Below are 18,714 nucleotides of genomic sequence, written 5' to 3'. Positions count from 1 at the left end.
TCTTAACGAACAGCAAAATACGTACCAATAACCTCGCCGGATCAAAATCTCCACAGCAGTTTTGAAAAGTCTCAGTCCACGTATTGCACTAAAAAACAATAACACACTGCATTTATTATAACTGCGAGTTTAATTGTTGTTTTTTCACAAACTCCAAAAACGCGATAGGAAACGAAACAAAACTCTGGCGAACAACCACGGCGCCACTGAGCTTTCGTAAGCAAGTGACATTTGTTTGAGTGTTGCCAGAATAAAAAAACTTCTATTTTTTTAAATATATTCAATCTCAATACTTCTAATGGAATTGGCCGATTTCTTATTTTATTTTATGCCCCGAGTGCCAGTTCTGTAAGTCAAAACAACATACAGGGGTAAACTATGTAGTCCATGGGCCAGCTGGTCTAATTTTGCCAAACGGTATAATTTGGGGGTACTAAGTTTCCTTTTTACAGCAGTTAGGTAGGCCTATAAGGATGTTAAAAAACCATGATTGCCATCTCAAAATGGTAGCTAAACAAAATGGCCGCCAATCCAAGATGGCGGATATTGAGTTTTAAAAAATCGACCATAACTCCAGAAGTATTGGTCCGATTTCATTTTTATTTTTTTTAAACGAAAGCTCTTTTTCTGTACTTAAATACTTGTTATATTCATTGTTTCGCTAAATTCAACCATTAGTTAGTAATTAACGAAAAATATAAAAAAAATATATTTTTTTCTAAAACTTTCTGTCAAAAATCATGTTTCTACAAAATACCTTGCATATTCTAATAAATATTTAAATTCAGAAAAATAGTGCCATTAATCACCTTTAATTTGATGTATAAAAGATACATATTTAATTTACAAAAACACATAGAGGCTTAAATTTAAAGCTGCCTTCGTTGAAATTCACCGTTGTGCATACAGTACTAAAAGCTTCAGGTTGGAGTGCATACAGAACTAAAAGATGTGTGCAGTTGGGGTGCATACAGTACTAAAAGATGTTGTAGAGTACAAATATGCTGTTTTTAGTTTATTTTAGCAATTGTACAATTAGAATAATAGTTTATGTTAATAGAACATGATAGTATCCATGAGTTTGTAGATATTCGATAGTACTAGGATAAAATTTGTTTAGATACCATATGTGCAATACACCTCAATGATGAAAATTAAGTATTTAAGTGTACTAGGTATATGACTAACATGTGTCGAGACTGTAGAACCATTAACCTTTTGACCGCCACGGACGGCCACGGTGGTCACCGGAAATTCTTGCCAAGGACGCCAACGATACGGACGCCAAATGAAATAAAATTGGGACTCCGTAATGCCTAATTACGCTCATATATTCGCGAATTCGCAATGCAATTCTGTTGCGATTGTGCCTGGGAGACGGAATACTCCGTCATCATCTTGCGTATAAGGGTTAGATCGTATTCCGGATTGAAAATCGTTCCGCATTCAAGGACTCTCAGATTTGAAAAAAAAACCTACGCACGAGCGGGTTAGTGAAGAGCACCCCCAGAATTCGGGCAAACTTTAGAAATGTTCTTTAGTACAGAATTAATAGATATTTCTTACCTATATTTTACCGATTACTAAACAACGAAGCCGTTAAATACCGGATGGACAAACTTTGAGACAAATATCACCGCTTAAAGTAGAGCCAAATATTATTAACATGTATTGTTCGTCATTACCGAACGAAAAACGTTAGAAGACGTTAATAACAGACGTTTTAATTACCTACTCACGTGAGTTTAATTTTCATAAAAGGTGTACCAAAATGTGAATGTTTCTATGCAACCTGCTATTGAATCAGAAGAAAAGTTAGCACCCGTATCGACGAATCTCAATTAGTAGAGAGTAACTCCGGGGTTATGCAATCTGGCCAACTTTTTAAACAGGTAGGCATTTATAAAAGCCTCAATAGGGATGATAGATGTATAAATGTATGCCTCAATTATCTTCGATATGCGGATAACATCGTCATCTTCAAAGAAGCACATGTTCCCCGTCAGATGCTGGAGGAACTGTATGCCGTCGGTGAGTGTTGGGTTAAAGTAGTTAAACATATAGAGGTATGTACAAATTGAAAGTTACGGCAAGGACAGACTTATCCAAAGCTCCATATTTCAGCCTTTATAACAAGTAACAACAGAAGATACGTTATCCGGAACAACAAATAAAGGTTGGGTTAAGGAATGCCATAAACGACTAACGGAGGTAAGTCATAATAACAAAATCATCCTTCAATGGACCAAAGGACACAGTGGATGTCGAGGTGATGATGCGGCCTACGAGCTGGCCAGGCAGCTGGGGTCGACTGCCGATTCTCCCGATGTCCTTCAGCAAGGTATGCTCAATATGAAACTACACACAGCACACTGGCAAAACCAGATCAAATGCTGCAGTCAAACAAGCCAAGCCTAGCATCAATGGAAAACTCACAAAGACGCTCCTTCAACTAGGGAAAGTCCGCCTGAGAATGGTAACCAATGTCAGAACAGATCGTAGACTACTTAACAAACATATTTTCATAACAGATGCTATGAACATTCCCCTGTGACGAGGGTGCCTCTCACCTGGTGATGGAGTGAGCAGAGTGGCTCCATACAGGAAGAAACATCTCGGATCCCCGAGAGACCTCTCCAAAGTTCTCCTGCTCAACATTAAAGGTCTAATAGGATTTCTCGAGGAGATAAGCTGGCAGGATTAGCTAAATCCCCCACATCACGCAAAATAGGCACAAAACGTCGAGTTGTGGCGAACCATAACACAATACAGAGACTTGGGTCGGCCTCGCTGCCGGCGGAGATCACACGGAGGACTTGGATGCCTTTTGTACGCTAAAGGACGTATTAAGGGCAAGGATACCAGTCACTGAAGACCAACATGTTTGATCAGTGTGTAACTGGGTACTTCCCACCGTGACATAAGCTTGCGAGACGTGGACACTAACAATGTACTAAATGAAGAGGCTAAAAGTTGCATAGAGGTATAGAGCACAACACGTTCGGTATGTCTTTCTACGATGGAAGCGAAACGAGATGATGCTGATGCGGCGACGGGTCAGAATTATAGAGATCGTATTGCTACTCTAAAATGGGCTTGGGCCGGGCCAGGGCACGTAAGTCGTGATTGAAGGTGGAATGCCTGCTATAAAAGTTCGAAAAATTAGGAGAAAATTAATCTGTTACCTGTGATTGTCTTGAAGGCTTGATATTGGTGATATTGGCTCTACAATCTACATTAACGGTAATAAGTAATATATTTCTGTGCGTAAATTAAGGTTTATTCGGTAGGTACCTATATCACGTTGTTTAGTAGTCGGATACTCCATAGATTTGCCTTATTAATGCATTATAGTGAATTTCTCAAGACTATTTTTCTTTTGGGGTGTGTTCTTCACCTTTTGTATGCAAGGATTATTTTAACTAAATATAAGTTTTCTCGAACACGGATCAGGGTTAGGCTTAACCTTTTAAACGCAAAATAGTGAAAAAGAATACGTCGTGCCCCGGACACCAGACAGACGTGGATCGCGATTATTTGAGCAAAATTAGGCGTTAAGAAGGCCCGCATGGGTCCCCAATGTAATTGGCAAAACTGATGGCCATGGTTGGCGTCCTTAGGAAGCATTTCCAGCGACGGCCATATCCGCCCATGGTGGTCAAAAGGTTAATGTGATGAGATAGGACCTCAACTATGTCTAGTTTATTTATTTTGTATTATCTCGGTTGGTTGGCGCTGTATCACTAAAGAAATTTTATACAAATAATCAAATATCTAAAACTGTACTTTACCTATGACATATTTTATTATATTCTTAAAGCTAATGGATTTCGGATACTAACATGTTCAGTTCTTTTCTTAATTGTAAGTACAATTGCAGAAATATACTAAAAACAGCATATTAGTAATCTACAACTTCGACCTGAAGCTTTTAGTACTGTATGCACAACGGTGAATTTCAACGAAGACAGAATTAAAATTAAGCCTCTAATGTGTTTTTGTAAATTAAGTCTGTATCTTTTATACATCAAATTAAAGGTAATTAATAGCACTATTTTTCTGCATTTAAATATTTATTAGAATATGCAAGGTATTTTGTAGAAACATGATTTTTGACAAAAAGTCTTAGAAAAAAAGATATTTTTTTTATATTTTTCGTTAACACTTTCGAAACCGGGCTCTACGCGGCGCTACGACATTTTCGCTACATACGGGGAAACCCATGTAATCGGCTACGCTTCTACGAGCGGTGTGCCCGACAGTCGGATTCTTGGTAGCGAAAGTGTTAATTACTAACTAATGGTTGAATTTATCGAAACAATGAATATAACAAATATTTGAGTACACAAAAAGAGCTTTCGTTTAAAAAAAATAAAAATGAAATCGGACCAATACTTCTGGAGTTGTGGTCGATTTTTTAAAACTCAATATCCGCCATCTTGGATTGGCGGCCATTTTGTTTAGCTACCATTTTGAGATGGCAATCATGGTTTTTTAACATCCTTATAGGCCTACCTAACTGCTGTAAAAAGGAAACTTAGTACCCCCAAATTATACCGACTTCTTCACTGGCCCATGGACTAATGATGGTGTGCAAACAAACCTCTAGCTGGACATATTTTGGACAGTGACCAACCATTCTTTGGACCAAAGTGATTCAAAGGTCTTTGTTCAATGCTCTTTGGAAACAGTAGGTATAACAACAAACAAAATATCCTCTATGCCAGACTGAGCTCTCACGAAATATAAGAACCTAATCGCTTACATATCAAATTACTCGATATACCCAAAGAGCATTGAATCACTACGTGATATAACTTCTTATGAAAAATCTTCGTCTCCAGTTCAAATAAAATTCTGGAAACGGATTTTATCTGGACAATTATACCTACCAAGAACTTCCGTGGACCAGTTCCCTTTTCCAAGAGCTTGGCAACCGTGTACCTAAATCTAATAACCGCTATAAGCAAAGGTGATACCAAAAAGAAAAACTGTTTCTCATAAATATAAAAAGATTTAATATTATTACAAAACATAATGCCATTATATTATAAGCGCCCTGGTTAACATCTGGAGCACAGCGCACTGCACTTTAGGTTTATAAAACTTAAAATAATAGAAGTTTTACTAAAGTAAAAATACAGCGTGTGTGTTCCATACGGGCGAATATCTTAATAACGATTAGTATCGGACCTAAGGAGCCTAACTGACAACTACATGTTTTTTTTTAATATATGAGATATTTTTTTTCATACATTATAATTCAGCACGCAATGTATTATTTCCACATCAATTAGCGTACCTACCTAAACGTCATTACGACATGACGTTTATGTCATGTCAAATTAATTGGATGGTGTACATTACTGTTTGGCCAGATTTCAAAAATTAATTACTCTTAATTAATAACACTTTTTAACAAAATGAATATCCTATATGATTCGTATCATCAGATACTTTTAACTGGATACATTATTCGCCCGTATGGAATCCACACGCTGTATTTTAGAGCTTAGTTATTATTATTTTATCTCATTTCTTTCTCAAATCTCTTTGCGTCACAAACAGAGCGGAAAAAAGCAAAGTAACACATATTGTTTGAGTCTACCTTTATAATATTTGGTTAGTTTAATTTACAAAAATATGTGAGTGTATTTAGAACGTCCCACTTTGTCGGTAACATTTAAGACGAGATTGACTTGTCAGTTTATTCATATAAAAGTATTATGAATAAACCGACAAAGCGGATTTATAGCAATCGACAAAGTGGGACGTTTTCCCGTGCACATTCACATATTTATCAATAAAACCTTGTTTCATATGTATAATTATTAATTAGACATCAATAATATAGCCGGCCCAACAAATTTGTCACTAGAAAACGGCACGAAATTATTTTTTTATGGTATGATAAACATTAGCGGCTAGGCAAAAATTATTAATAAGTTGCTAACGTACGTATAACTGATCCTCCACTTGCCCGCAAAACGCAAATACCTAAGCTTTACGGCTCAGCCACGACATTGGTCTAAGCGCGGCAGCGGCGAGCGGCGGCCATACATTGAAGCGAGACACAGCGATGAGACTTTTCATTCGCACGTATGGCTGCCGCTCGCCGCTGCCGCGCTTAGACCAATGTCGTGGCTGGGCCGTTATAGCGCGTGGCGCCCCTCGGTCACTTGTTCATTCGTATGAACGGCTAGCGTGTAGGTACTTAACGCGCGACCACGAGCGAGTGACGTAGGCCTGGCCTACGTACATTTTTAAATTTGCCGCTTTGTATAACTATACAAAGACATATATAACTCCGTATAGACAGATAAAGTATAAGAAAAAAACGTACCTCAGTACCATACAGAAAAAGGTACGGTGGCCTTGATGGCATTACACCTTTGGGATACGCTCAGCTAGATGGCGCTAATACTAATATTTGACATTTGAACACACAATCAAGCTAAGAATATGGGCCAAATTGTCAAAACTGAGGTTCAAAAGTTTTAAGCCTGTGGCAGTCTATGCACTGTGATTACACATTTTACTTCGGCAGTAACTCTCTATAATACTCGATCCTCTTTGGTAGTGACGGCAACGGCTTGACCGTCTATCTATCTGATATATTATTTCATAGAAAAGTTCGCCATGCAGAACATTTTATATGCAATAAATTTTACAAAAATATATTAAACTTGCTTCGGGATAATCAATAAAATTGTAGACATTGTAGATTTCTTACAGTTAAACTTAGTTATAAGTCTTAAAATTTGATTCACAAAATATATCACTGCTAACCTATTTGGTTCCTTTGACTTAGCAACAAAATGATCTAACTAATTGTGCCGTTCTCAAGCAAAAGACCCCACATTGTCGTTTAATCATAAGAACACTCTAACAGTATACTAGCAAATTTCGTCCTTATAGTAAGAGACAACATAGCACCTTTTACTAGAAAACGTCAAAACTATGACATAGTACTAGGCAAAATCAACACCCGTGTCTAATAGATCTCTTATTAGTACTGTGGCCTTCCTGGGTAATATCCGGAGCAGGTGGCCCAAGAAAAGGAGGTGTTTAGGCACAGAGGCTTCGGGGTAATTCCGGCGGACGCTGTCTAGTATACTGGAGGCTGCGACTTGCGGGGTTATAGTTCCGAAGTAGCTTGGTATCCTGAAAAAAAAATACAGATGTAGTGTCAAATGTTTTTCCTTCGTTTTTTTTTTCACGGAAAGAGCCTAGCGGTAAGTACGTGCGACTCTCGTTCCGGGGGTCGCAGGTTCGAACCCCGGCTCGCACCAATAAGTTTTTCGGAATTTATGTGCGAAATGTCATTTGATATTTGCCAGTCGCTTTTCGGTGAAGGAAAACATCGTGCGGAAACCGGACTAATTCCAATAAGGTCTAGTTTACCCTTCGGGTTGGAAGGTCAGATGGCAGTCGCTTTCGTAAAAACTAGTGCCTACGCCAAATCTTGGGATTAGTTGTCAAAGCGGACCCCATGCTCCCATGAGCCATGGCAAATGCCGGGATAACGCAAGGAGGATGATGATGATTTCACGGAAACGCACGTACGTGCCATGTCATGCTAGTTCGGTCAACGCTAAATAGCTAATAAGTAAGGAAAGAGTTTAATTCCATACATCAGTAAATGCGAGTTATTTGTAGTGACATCTAGCGTCAATCACGCGTTCGCGTCAAATAGTTAATAATCAGTACTGCTACTTGTCAATAGATGTCGCGACGAACAAAAAGTCTAATGATCAACAATACGCATACGAGTTTTATTACATTGCGGTATTTGCATAGCTGGGCACCGTTAATCAAATAATTAACTTCGTTAATCGCTAATCCGTTACTAAAAAAGTTAACTTCGTTAATCGTTAAAGCGATACATTTCGACAAATTTAACGTAAGTTAAAGTTAATCGTTAATCCGTTAACACATGAAAAAAAATTAACTTTTCTTTAAATATTTAGTTGCATCGGTATCCACTATAACGTATTATATATTTCTGTAAAAGGCCGAAGTACAGCTAGCCTATTGAACTCTAGGCTGCACGTGGAAGGCAGTGATCGCCTGAGCTACTGCCAAGAGCTGTGTCAGGAGAGATGCTGGCGGTGACGGGTCTGTTGTGGTACTTTGGGCGGTAGACGTTAGGGAAGCGAATGTGTTCGTAAATAGGGCTCGAATTTGCTGCCCTATCACTACAACAGTCGCCATGGTAAAGCTTAGGATTCACCGAATCAAAGTTAGTAAAAGCAAATCCACGTGAAGAATACTTTTTTAGGTAATATTTCGGACTTTTAGCAATCGACATCGGTAAAATCTAAGATTTACCGGCAAATCATAGGATTTGCCGTACTTCGGGCTTTTATAGTAGCGTTCAGAACGTGTTTTTCGCAGCGCAGATGGCGCCTGTGCCCTACTAGATGAACGATTAACGGACTCGGAGAAATTTAACGGAAGTTAACGAGTCCGTTAACATTTTTTCAAGTTAACTTAAAAGTTAATCCGTTAATCGAAATGTTAACTTCGTTAATTAACGATTAACGGATTAACGAGTTAATGCCCAGCTATGGGTATTTGATGGCTGTGCAAAATTGTTTGTAACATCAACAACCCGCAATGTACCCAAAATAGCATGCGAGTTCGCACGCCGTCTAAGGCCTGAATTAGACGGCGTGCGAACTCGCATGCTATTTTGGGTACATTGCGGGTTGTTGATGTTACAAACAATTTTGCACAGCCATCAAATACCGCAATGTAATAAAACTCGTATGCGAGTTCTCGTACCATCTAAATGGGCCCTAAATCAGGTCTTAGTCAGTATTCTGTTTTCAATTCCTTCTGCTTGCAATATAAGTTGACGTTGAAGTTGTTGTTGTATTGACTTTAATAATTTAATTATGTATATGAAAACTGTTGTGACGTGTAATGTATGTCTGCATTTACGAAATAAATGCATATGAATAAACTTTTTTAATATTAAACTTTTGGCACACGCAACACTGTTGACACCTAGTGCCGAGTAGAGTTTACGCTATTTGACGCATGATTGACGCTAGATGCCACTACATATAACTCGCATTTACTGATGTATGGAGTTACAACTCTTTCCTAAATGGCCTGATTTAGACGGCGTGCGAACATCAGGCGGAACGCATACTTGTTTGCCACCGACGTAGTATAAAAAAATAGTTATAGTTACTTATACTTCACCTATTTGCATTAAAATTCTACACGTCACTTTGTTATTTAATTGAGAAATGAATTGCAACTAGATAACGAAATAAAATTTGGACTTGAGATAAGAAACACGCGCAGTATGAATAATCCTTGCTCTTGACTTTACCTTGAACGAAGTCCTGGCTTATTGATAACATTTTTGCGAATTAATTAAACTAATTAATTGAAACACAACTACGAGTGCGATAATGAACAGGCATATAGGGATGACGACTACATAAAAAATGGCATTCTGTTTAGTCCGTCAGTTTGATCGTCCAAAATACTGAACACATATTTTTCGCTTTTTCTATTTAATGAAAAAATACTTGTGACGTCACTATTAAGTCAAAATTATACCTAGGCGTGACGTCACGCGAAACTTCAACGCACTGTACCATCGTCATTTTTCGTTTACGAGAAAAAAGAAAAAATATGTGTCCAAAATTTTTTGATAATCTAACTGACGGAGTTTTTTTAGCATCTCGCCTATTGCAGTACATCCATTTTATAGCATCATTTTTTTTCAATAAACTGAATGAAGGTATTGTTTTTTGTTATGCAGTTTTCTCGTGTAGGTTCTGCCATCTTGTGGACTACATTAAAACTTAAATTTTACATTTTAAACTGCTCACAATCGTCGTACACTCTGTATATCGTTAGGACATTCTAATACAGATCCATAGAGTTCCACGGCAAGTTCAAGAAGGCTCTGTTGTACTACCCAGACAACAGATAAATCCATATTTTTTTCAAAAAGAATATACGTAGTATACGTACTTTAACCTCAATTCCGAGCTGTCTTCTCCCACAATGAAGGGATAGATGTGTGTGAGGGTCACATGGACCCCGTCTATCCTGTTTATCCTGAGGTCTTCCATGAGAGATTCTGCTAGCCCTGGAATTAAATGGGATAGATTTTAATATCGCTTTAGTAAGTAGTCTTCAGCTTTGGTATGTCTTTTAAAATTTAACAAACTGTAATCTTCAGTATATTACTGGGTTTCTTTATTAAAAAATAAATGACTGAAATTACTGAAACAAAACTAAAATGGAGTTGGGCGGGACATGTGGCTAAGAAAAGTGATGGCAGACGAACTAAAATGTTGACAGAGTGGTGGCCGCTTACAAATGTGTGAAGCGCTTGGCATCTGTTGGCTCGTTGGGTGGAAGACATCCGAAAATTGCGGGTCACAACGGGATGAGACTAGCTCAGGACCGGGACAAGTGGCGTATTAGAAGAGAGGCCTATACTCAGCAGTGGGCGATAAAAAGCTGATATGATGATGATGATGATGATGATATTCATTTGGTATGATAATGTGCAGAGGTAACTGAGCCTCCTGCATAGGGTGAGTCAATTATGTTTGCAGTTTACTGTAGTTCGAATAATTTCCACTTAGGGGATAATTCAAGAAGCGCTGGCTGGACGTTGTGACAACGAACATGCAAGAGAACAATCTCAACACCTGAAGATGCTGAAGACTGGGCAAACTGGAGAAGACGCTTTGAAACAGAAGAAGGGGATAATTCAAGTAGTTATAGGTACCTTGGACAGCAAACTGGGCAACGCTCAATGGCATTTGATCCTTGATGTAGCTGAGACCAGCCACTGACGTTAGGGCTACGATGTGGCCGCGGTTCTTCGCTTTCATGGCTGGTATGAACTGGTCTATGAGCTGAAATCAGAGAATAAGAAATTAAAGGTTGCTTACAATGGTTTATTATAGCCACAGTCTCTACTGTATGAGAGGAGGCCTGTGCCCAGTGACAAGACATATATAGCCTGAAATATTATTGGTTTATTATTTTTGGTTTTGGCACTGTTGGCTCACAGTTCGGCTAAATATAAAATAGAATACACACTCGTTATTGACACACATCAGTAAAGATACAAATTGAAACAATTAATTCTTTGTGGAGACAGACAAAATACAAAATGCGATCTGATATTGCTAAAAAAGTTATCTTTTCCTGACATATAAGTATCTTTATTTTGACAATATTCAAATGAGTCTACATATGCATTTCAAGGGCCTGTATCAAGGGCGGATCCAGTTTCGTACCCAGGGGGGTGTCACGTGGTAAATGTGTGTACGTGGTCAATTTATATGGGCAACCTAGGCTCCAGGGGGGGGATGGCCCCCATGACCCCCCCTGGATCCGCGCATGGCCTGTATAATTTTTTTTTGACAAAAATTAGTAACATTGGTGTGCTTTATGCTGATTATCAAGTTGTAAAGACACTGTTAGTTATATTATAATTTACCCAGAAATATGATGTAAGTGTGAGGTCCAAAGTTTTGTGTATGTCTTGTGGTGGCTGGGTGAGCAGAGACCGCGGACTGGGGATACCACAGCAATAGAACAGCATGCTGGAATCAAAAGTATGGCAGATTATTATACAGAAGCTTAGAATAATGGAGAGTTGTATTACTTTTTGAAGGTAGTTTAATACATACATACTTACATATAATCACGCCTGTATCCCATAAAGGGGTAGGCAGAGCACATGAACTACTAAGTTTCAGTGCCACTCTTGGAAAAAAGGGGTTGAAAGAAATCCAAATTGTGACATAGCAGTGACAGGTTGCCAGTCTCTCGCCTACGCCACAATTTAACCCACATCCCAAAGCACAACAGAAGTCACACCACTCTTATCATACAAGTTTGTTTTATCAATTTTAGACTTAAAAACTTACCTCACAAAACCTATCTCTTTCTTCACTTGCACCGCCAGCTCCTCAACATTCTGTTTCTTCGTGATGTCACAGGTGAAGCTGAGTGCCGAGCCACCATGCCGTTTGATCGCATCCAGAGTTTCCTTGTTGTTGACACTGTTCTTGTCTACACAGAGCACTATAGCACCAAGATCGGAAAGTTGGATGGCTAGCTCCCGGCCTACTCCTCTGCCTGATCCTATGACCTATAAATCCAAATATGTATGTATGTATGTAAGTTACACCTTAAAAACAATAATATTTGCTTTCATAACTTGTCTCATGATTGTTTTTTTTTTAATTAAAACTCGCCCTCTCAGTTATTCTTTGTATATTTTAATATATTTTCAACATCTACAATTTGCATGGTCTCAAAAGGTAATAAAAACCACAATTTGTTATTAGCTGGCAAATTTAGAGTTCTGGAATTTTAACAGCAAAAAAAAATCCCTATACCACAGAAAAACTTACTAAAGCAGTTTCCATGTTCAAAGATTTCATGGGAGGAGGGCAGAACAGCTCATATATAGCCTGCATGATGGCAAAGGCTGCATTCACCCACACCCACATAAAGTCTACCATCAGAATGCCCAGCGAATACACACGCAGCAACAATTTGATGGGGAACAGTATGTTTAGGACGATGCCGAACATTGTATCCAGTTGACGATTTTCCTGAAAAAAAAAGTGGGTATTTTATTTTATTGACAAAAAGTTACAAAATATTGTCTATACGGGATTATAGTTAAATTTAAGGAATAGTATATTCCAGCGACTTACCATTTTGCTCGAGGATATAAAACTGCATAAAAATAGGTATTAAATGTACCACAGATTTTTACGTTTCACGACACGAATCGTAATCAGCGGCACGACATTTAGTCACCTTGTTGCGAAACGGAACTGGACATATTCATTTATAATTTGATAATAAATAAACTTGATAACAGGAAGGTCTGATAAAAGTTAAAAGTTGTTCAAGAATTTCAAGATCATATGTTTTGATTACAGTTGACACTGGTTGACACTGACAAAAGGTTGACAAATAAGTGACATTGTCAAAATTAGGCACTGTTTCAAAAGTAATAGAATTCTGATGGAATTCTGATGCTAAAATTTTCAACGCAACCTTCTTTGGGAATTTCTTAAAAACAGTAAAAAAATGCCTTTTCCACGGGTTTTAGTTGCATTTTGATTTCTTCGCAATGCAAATCGGTGCAGTTTCATGATGAAACGTGACACAAAGTGAGATCATTAGAATTATCTAATTATGAAAGGATCACTTCTACTGATGAGACATAATTTTGACATGTAGCAAATTTATAGTGTAATTTTTATCATGAAATAAAGAAATCTAATCTAATCTAATCTAATCTACTCGGATACAACGTATTATATTCCCTAGCACAGCGAACTTTTCAACAAAAAAATTGGTTGTCTGTAAAGTCGGTTTACGGACGGTAGTTTAACGTGATAACGTCAAACATTACAGTAGTATAGACGGTCAGAGTATAGCAAAAGGGGCCCGATTCTGGGACTTTTTTCACGTTTTTTTATTTATTTATTTATTAAAAATACACAAAAGTTAACAGTATTTCACCAAAGCACTTATGTGGTAATATAATTATGTACATGTTAAATTGACATAAATAAAAGCAAACACACTTAAAAGTTAAATTATGGTTATTACATTAATCACCTAAGGAGTGTAGAGTCTATGAACCTTAAGAGTTTTCTGTAAAACACACCAACACTATCAGCAAATATGTCAATATCGTCTGTCTCCAACATGATGCGGTTAAGAGCAGCTCGGGCTCGAGCGGTGCGCCGGCCGCCGCGCCGGCACCGCGCCCGGCATGCCAACCACCACATTCGCTCTTGGCACTTGAAGCCCCATTCTCTCAAGCACGGATGCGTCATCTACTCTATGGTGAAACAGTTGGCGGTAATGCATAATATGCAGCAGTTTCCGTCTGGTTTCTAGAGTTTGAAGACCAACCATTCCTGTTACGAATAGAGATGGATACATATACATATATGGGTAATATCCGTACAGTCGTTTGTAAATGTGCCTACAGAACTTCCTCTGCACTCTTTCTAGTGATTTGCCAATAACTTTTGGGAATACTGGTGTGAGTAGATAGATATAAAACCTTTAACACAATTATCAGAAGTGAATACTTACAATCTTTCCTCAAAGCTTTTCGCTCCATCCATTTACCGCAATGATGGCAATGTTTGCCAAAGCAGACCAGATTTGGCTATGAAAAAACATACGTATATATATTATAATCCTTAAAAAATATATGTTTTACTATAATAGAAAGTAATATTGCAAATACTTACAATTTTTGGCATTGTATGACCATTTCAATTTTCAAATAAAACCTTAGACATATATATAGGGACCCGACATGTTGTTCTATGCCATAGATTTATATATATTAAGCTAGATTGAGTTGTTAAGCCAAAAATTTTTACTAGTCTGACAAGAACGCCTTTCTGCACCGGTGATAAAGTTCAATTTAGTATGGCAAAAAAGTGTGAGCTCAGTCCCTATTGTACCATGTTTAGCGGCCCAAATGTCATTGTCAGTGAGTTCCAAAGACAGGGGACAGAGGAATCACATTTTTTGGCATACTAAATTGAACCTTATTACTGAGACAAAAAGGTGACCGTTTTCGCTATTCTGAACTATCGAAAACGGTCCACATGAGAGGGCATTGTTTGGGCTGGTGTCCCTCTCGCACGTGTGGCCAGTGTTAATGAGCCATAATAGTAGTATTTTTATATATATATATATATATATATATATATATATATATATATATATATATATATATATATATATATATATATATATATATATATATATATATATATATTACCTGACTTTATAACTTCTTATATTATTTTAGTGTTATATTCAAACTAGGGTTTCGATATATTTCAAAGAATTGGAAAATAATTACAATGTAATTATTTTGATGCCAATAAATCAAAGATTTGTATAATTAAAAACGACGTTCACTGAATAATGTTGACATTGTCAGTAAGTGCGAGAGGGACACCAGCCCAAACAATGACCTCTCATGTGGACACACTTTTTGACCTAACTACACAATCTAGTTTAATAATTCTAAATCTATGATGAGTTCAGACGGGATATGTTCTGTAAAAAGTCGTATAAATTAAAATAATTAATTTTGTAAAGCTGAGTTTAGACATGCAAGTTATTGCTGCAAGTTTTGAGACAGAAGTATATGCTAGAAAGAGATGCAGATATTTGCCACATTTCGATCGACGTCCGTGCGCTCAAGGCCACGTCCGCGTCCGTCGACCGATAGTTTGCACGGTTATGTGTATTTCCATTGTCCAGATTCCCGTCCGCGGTCGATTCACGACGGACGTCCGCGTAGTGTGTTCCTAGCTTTATTAGACGTTATCACGTCAAAAAATCAGAAAATTATAGAGCAGACCATCTTTTTTAAGAAAAGTGGTTTATGTGAAAAATGCAGTTTACAAGATTTTTGAACGTACCCATTATTTTTTACAGGCAGCAACATAAAAAAAACGTCAAATTATAGGCCAATGAACTTTTGAAAGTCAAAATACAACAAATGTACATGAAACTATTAATCAATTTGTAAAAATAAAAGAGGCAATAATTCACGACTGATAGACCTGTGCTATAAACCCAGTAAAACTAATAATATAAGACCTAATAAAAATTACATCTCAGTAAAATGACGTTTGTTTATCAAGGAGATTCTGATTTGGAAGCCAAAGCTAAAAAAGGTATCATACATATATCTCTAAAGCAATAACGCAGAATATCTCATGCCTACTCATATTACGCTTATTTGTTTTTGAATGTACTCGAATCTCTCCTATATACGTGATTTTTTACAAAACATGACTGATTATTACAGCTGCTGAGCGGATCTCAGAAAACATGCACATTGTAGCCAACGAGCCTTCCCTAGCCCTGTACAGGCTGCAGGAGCATGTGAGGAAGGCCCTGCCGCCCATGGTGGAGCGCAGAGTGGAAGTCACGAAGTTACAGCATGATCTTCAGGGGCGATGCTATGATGTGGAGTATGCTCTGAGGTAATTTCCTAAAATCTACACTATTTGTCTAGCTACTCATGTGCTCATTAATATTCCAACCGTATGGAGGCTATGAACATGAACACAGAGTCATCAAGAGTAGTCATGCTAATAGCATAAAGTATACTTGGTAAGTTTAATGGCATACACTAAAATTTAAATTTGTGTCCCATTCAGGCTTATTGATAACATTTTATTGATTTAATGTGATATACTACTACTAATTAGGAGATAGCAAACCATTGGGAAGCCTGACAACAGATTCAGAAACCCTGAAATATTATAATCATGATTTGTTTAGATCTTGAGGAGCTATTTTACTATTATGTTGGTAGCACTATTTTATTAATTTTGATCTTTTTCTTTTATTCCAGTGCCGTTAAATCAATGGACAGCGCAGTAACCAGCTTCACAAACATACAGGAAATGCTAAAACAATCCATATTTCTTAAACAACAACTAAAATACGAGGAGGGTAGGAGAAATAAAAAAGATTCCAGTTCTGTTTACAAGCGTCTCTCAGCACACATTGTTTTAGACCTTCCCGATCTCTCAGAGTTCTCTATGGTTAGGGAGACGACTAACCGGATAGAAAATATGATGGCACAGGCTAGGGGATCCTCGGCAGAGTTGCATAGATCTCATACTACACTACATTGAATTATTATTAAGTACATGTCTAGTGGACTTTGAGTTGATCCCCTTTTCAGACTGTACTAAAGTAGTAGGTTTCCCGAAAATGCAAATTATGAGTATCAAGTCACTTTTCCCTAAAGTCCAATCAAATATGATTTTTATACCAAACTCATAATGGAGAAACTCTAGTTGCTATACTATGGCTGGAAAAGGGTTAAGATGGCTGTTTGGTTATGTATTCTCTGCCTTTTTGTAGCCTGATATGGTAGGAAATGCAAGATGACATATAGCTTTTAACTATTGTAGACTAAAAAAAATACAATCGATTGAGGACCTACCATACTGCCTACCACTTATCATTTGAGGAATAGGCCCAGTGTGTGTAGCCGAAGGCACAAACGCTCACGAAACGCTCACGATAATATCTCTTTCATAGCTATCAATCTCTATCGCTTTTGCGTATTGGCGCGACCGAGCAAGACTACATTTCTGCGCCATTTTGATGGCGTTTCGTTTCGCAGAAATGCCATTCGGCTACGGGACAGTGACAGTGATCGTAAAATGGTAAAATAAAGGTAATCTTGTGAGGTGTGTCCCACAAGAATATTATCCTACATTAAAACCTAGCAGTGGGGGATAGTACGAGTTTACAGCTTAGCAAAACACATTCCTACCCGCTGTCCGGCTGGCCGCTTGCGGCTAACTGTGTAATGCATACAGTCAACCAATTGGAACCCTAGGCCACTGTAGAACTTTGTCATAGTGACTTTATAAATCAGTTGTAAGTAAATTGTAAGATATCTCTTATTGCTGTCATTTTGACATCGTTCTAGAGTGGCCTAGGGTTCCAATTGGTTGACTGTACCTACGTAGCTTAACACCCAGAACCCAGGCGTTTATTTAAATGAAAAAGCATGTAAATCTTGGCTTTGGGTCTCTGTATGTGGCGAATTGGCGATATGGGAAACGAGGTATAAGCATATTAACGGAGTGATTGTATTTGCTTATTGTACTTGCTTAATTCTCAAATTGGTTTCGGTGGGTGTAACTAAAATATTCTAATGCTTTTTTTAGTGTTGATGTCAATGTGCTAACCATTCTTAACTAAGGTAAAGTAAACAATTTAACACAAAAACGCTTTTATTTGCATGCACTAACATACATCCAGAAAATAAGAACTAATACAAGAGTAGGTACTCATTACATCAATTTATTACGTACTATGTGTAGGTATTACGTACTAAGGGCTTAATTACACGAGGAATACGAGTTTCAGTACATTGCGGTATCTCGTTGATGTGCTGAAAGTGTCTAACCTAAAGAGCCCGAAATGTAACTAAAATCGTATAAGAGTTCGCGCCGTGTAAATAGGTCCTAAGGGTGCGTCCACACATGTAATAATTCGGCGTATATCCGTGATGGCACGTTTCTTCTGTGAATTTCGTGTTATGAAAGAGACGACATCACAAATGTTCGCCGATACGAGGCCGATACCTATTTATGTGTAGCATAGAAAAACACATGCACCCGAATTTTGAGTTTTGACAGCTGATGTAGATGGCGCTAGAATTCTCAATCGTAAGGCTTAGAGTAAAGCTAGGAACATATTACGCGGACGTCCGCCGTCGCGCGACCGCGGACGCGGATCTAGACAATGAATTTACACTTAACCGTGCAAATTAAGCTAGGAACATACTACGCGGACGTCCGTCGTAAATCGACCGCGACCGCGACCGATCAGTGTGCACGGAACAAAACATCCAGCAAGCCAGATTTCGATCGGACGTCCATGCGCTCAAGGCCACGTCCACGTCCGTCGACCGATAGTTTTCATTGTCCAGATCCCCGTCCGCGGTCGATCGACGACGGACGTCCGCGTTAGAGATGTGCCAAACCTAGAGATGGGTAGGGGTGAGTAAATACTGAGTATTTACCCGTAATTTACTCAAAGCACCGAGTAAATACTCGTATTTACTCATTTGGGTGAGTATAAACTGTTACCTAAAAATAATTTAAAAAATGAGATTTA

At 38.0% G+C, this 18,714-nt stretch overlaps 3 protein-coding genes across 3 annotated transcripts in view; 1 reads left to right on the top strand and 2 right to left on the bottom strand.

Moving 5' to 3' along the window:
* The window catches only part of LOC125225549, a 356,301-nt gene extending 355,944 nt beyond the window's left edge, over positions 1-357 (bottom strand). Inside the window, exon 1 of the mRNA XM_048129307.1 lies at positions 26-357. The gene's annotated coding sequence lies outside the window, so the exon portion shown is untranslated. The remainder of the gene's footprint in view (positions 1-25) is intronic.
* Positions 358-6,714: 6,357 nt separating this feature from the next.
* On the bottom strand, positions 6,715-12,941 carry LOC125225450 (epidermal retinol dehydrogenase 2-like). The gene is made up of 7 exons (XM_048129183.1): positions 12,720-12,941; positions 12,411-12,614; positions 11,922-12,145; positions 11,489-11,594; positions 10,769-10,898; positions 10,000-10,117; positions 6,715-7,164 (listed from the first exon to the last, which is right to left on the bottom strand). The coding sequence occupies exons 1-7, from the start codon at positions 12,720-12,722 to the stop codon at positions 6,972-6,974; spliced, it is 978 nt and encodes a 325-aa protein (XP_047985140.1). The 5' UTR covers positions 12,723-12,941; the 3' UTR covers positions 6,715-6,971.
* Positions 12,942-15,523: 2,582 nt separating this feature from the next.
* On the top strand, positions 15,524-16,875 carry LOC125225615 (BLOC-1-related complex subunit 8 homolog). The gene is made up of 3 exons (XM_048129401.1): positions 15,524-15,737; positions 15,872-16,049; positions 16,424-16,875. The coding sequence occupies exons 1-3, from the start codon at positions 15,686-15,688 to the stop codon at positions 16,707-16,709; spliced, it is 516 nt and encodes a 171-aa protein (XP_047985358.1). The 5' UTR covers positions 15,524-15,685; the 3' UTR covers positions 16,710-16,875.
* The last annotated feature ends 1,839 nt before the right edge of the window (positions 16,876-18,714 follow it).

Source organism: Leguminivora glycinivorella, chromosome 4, assembly GCF_023078275.1.
Source record: "Leguminivora glycinivorella isolate SPB_JAAS2020 chromosome 4, LegGlyc_1.1, whole genome shotgun sequence".
Lineage (NCBI taxonomy): Eukaryota > Metazoa > Arthropoda > Insecta > Lepidoptera > Tortricidae > Leguminivora > Leguminivora glycinivorella.
Note: the sequence above shows the minus strand (reverse complement) of the source record. Positions and strands in the feature narration are given on the sequence as shown.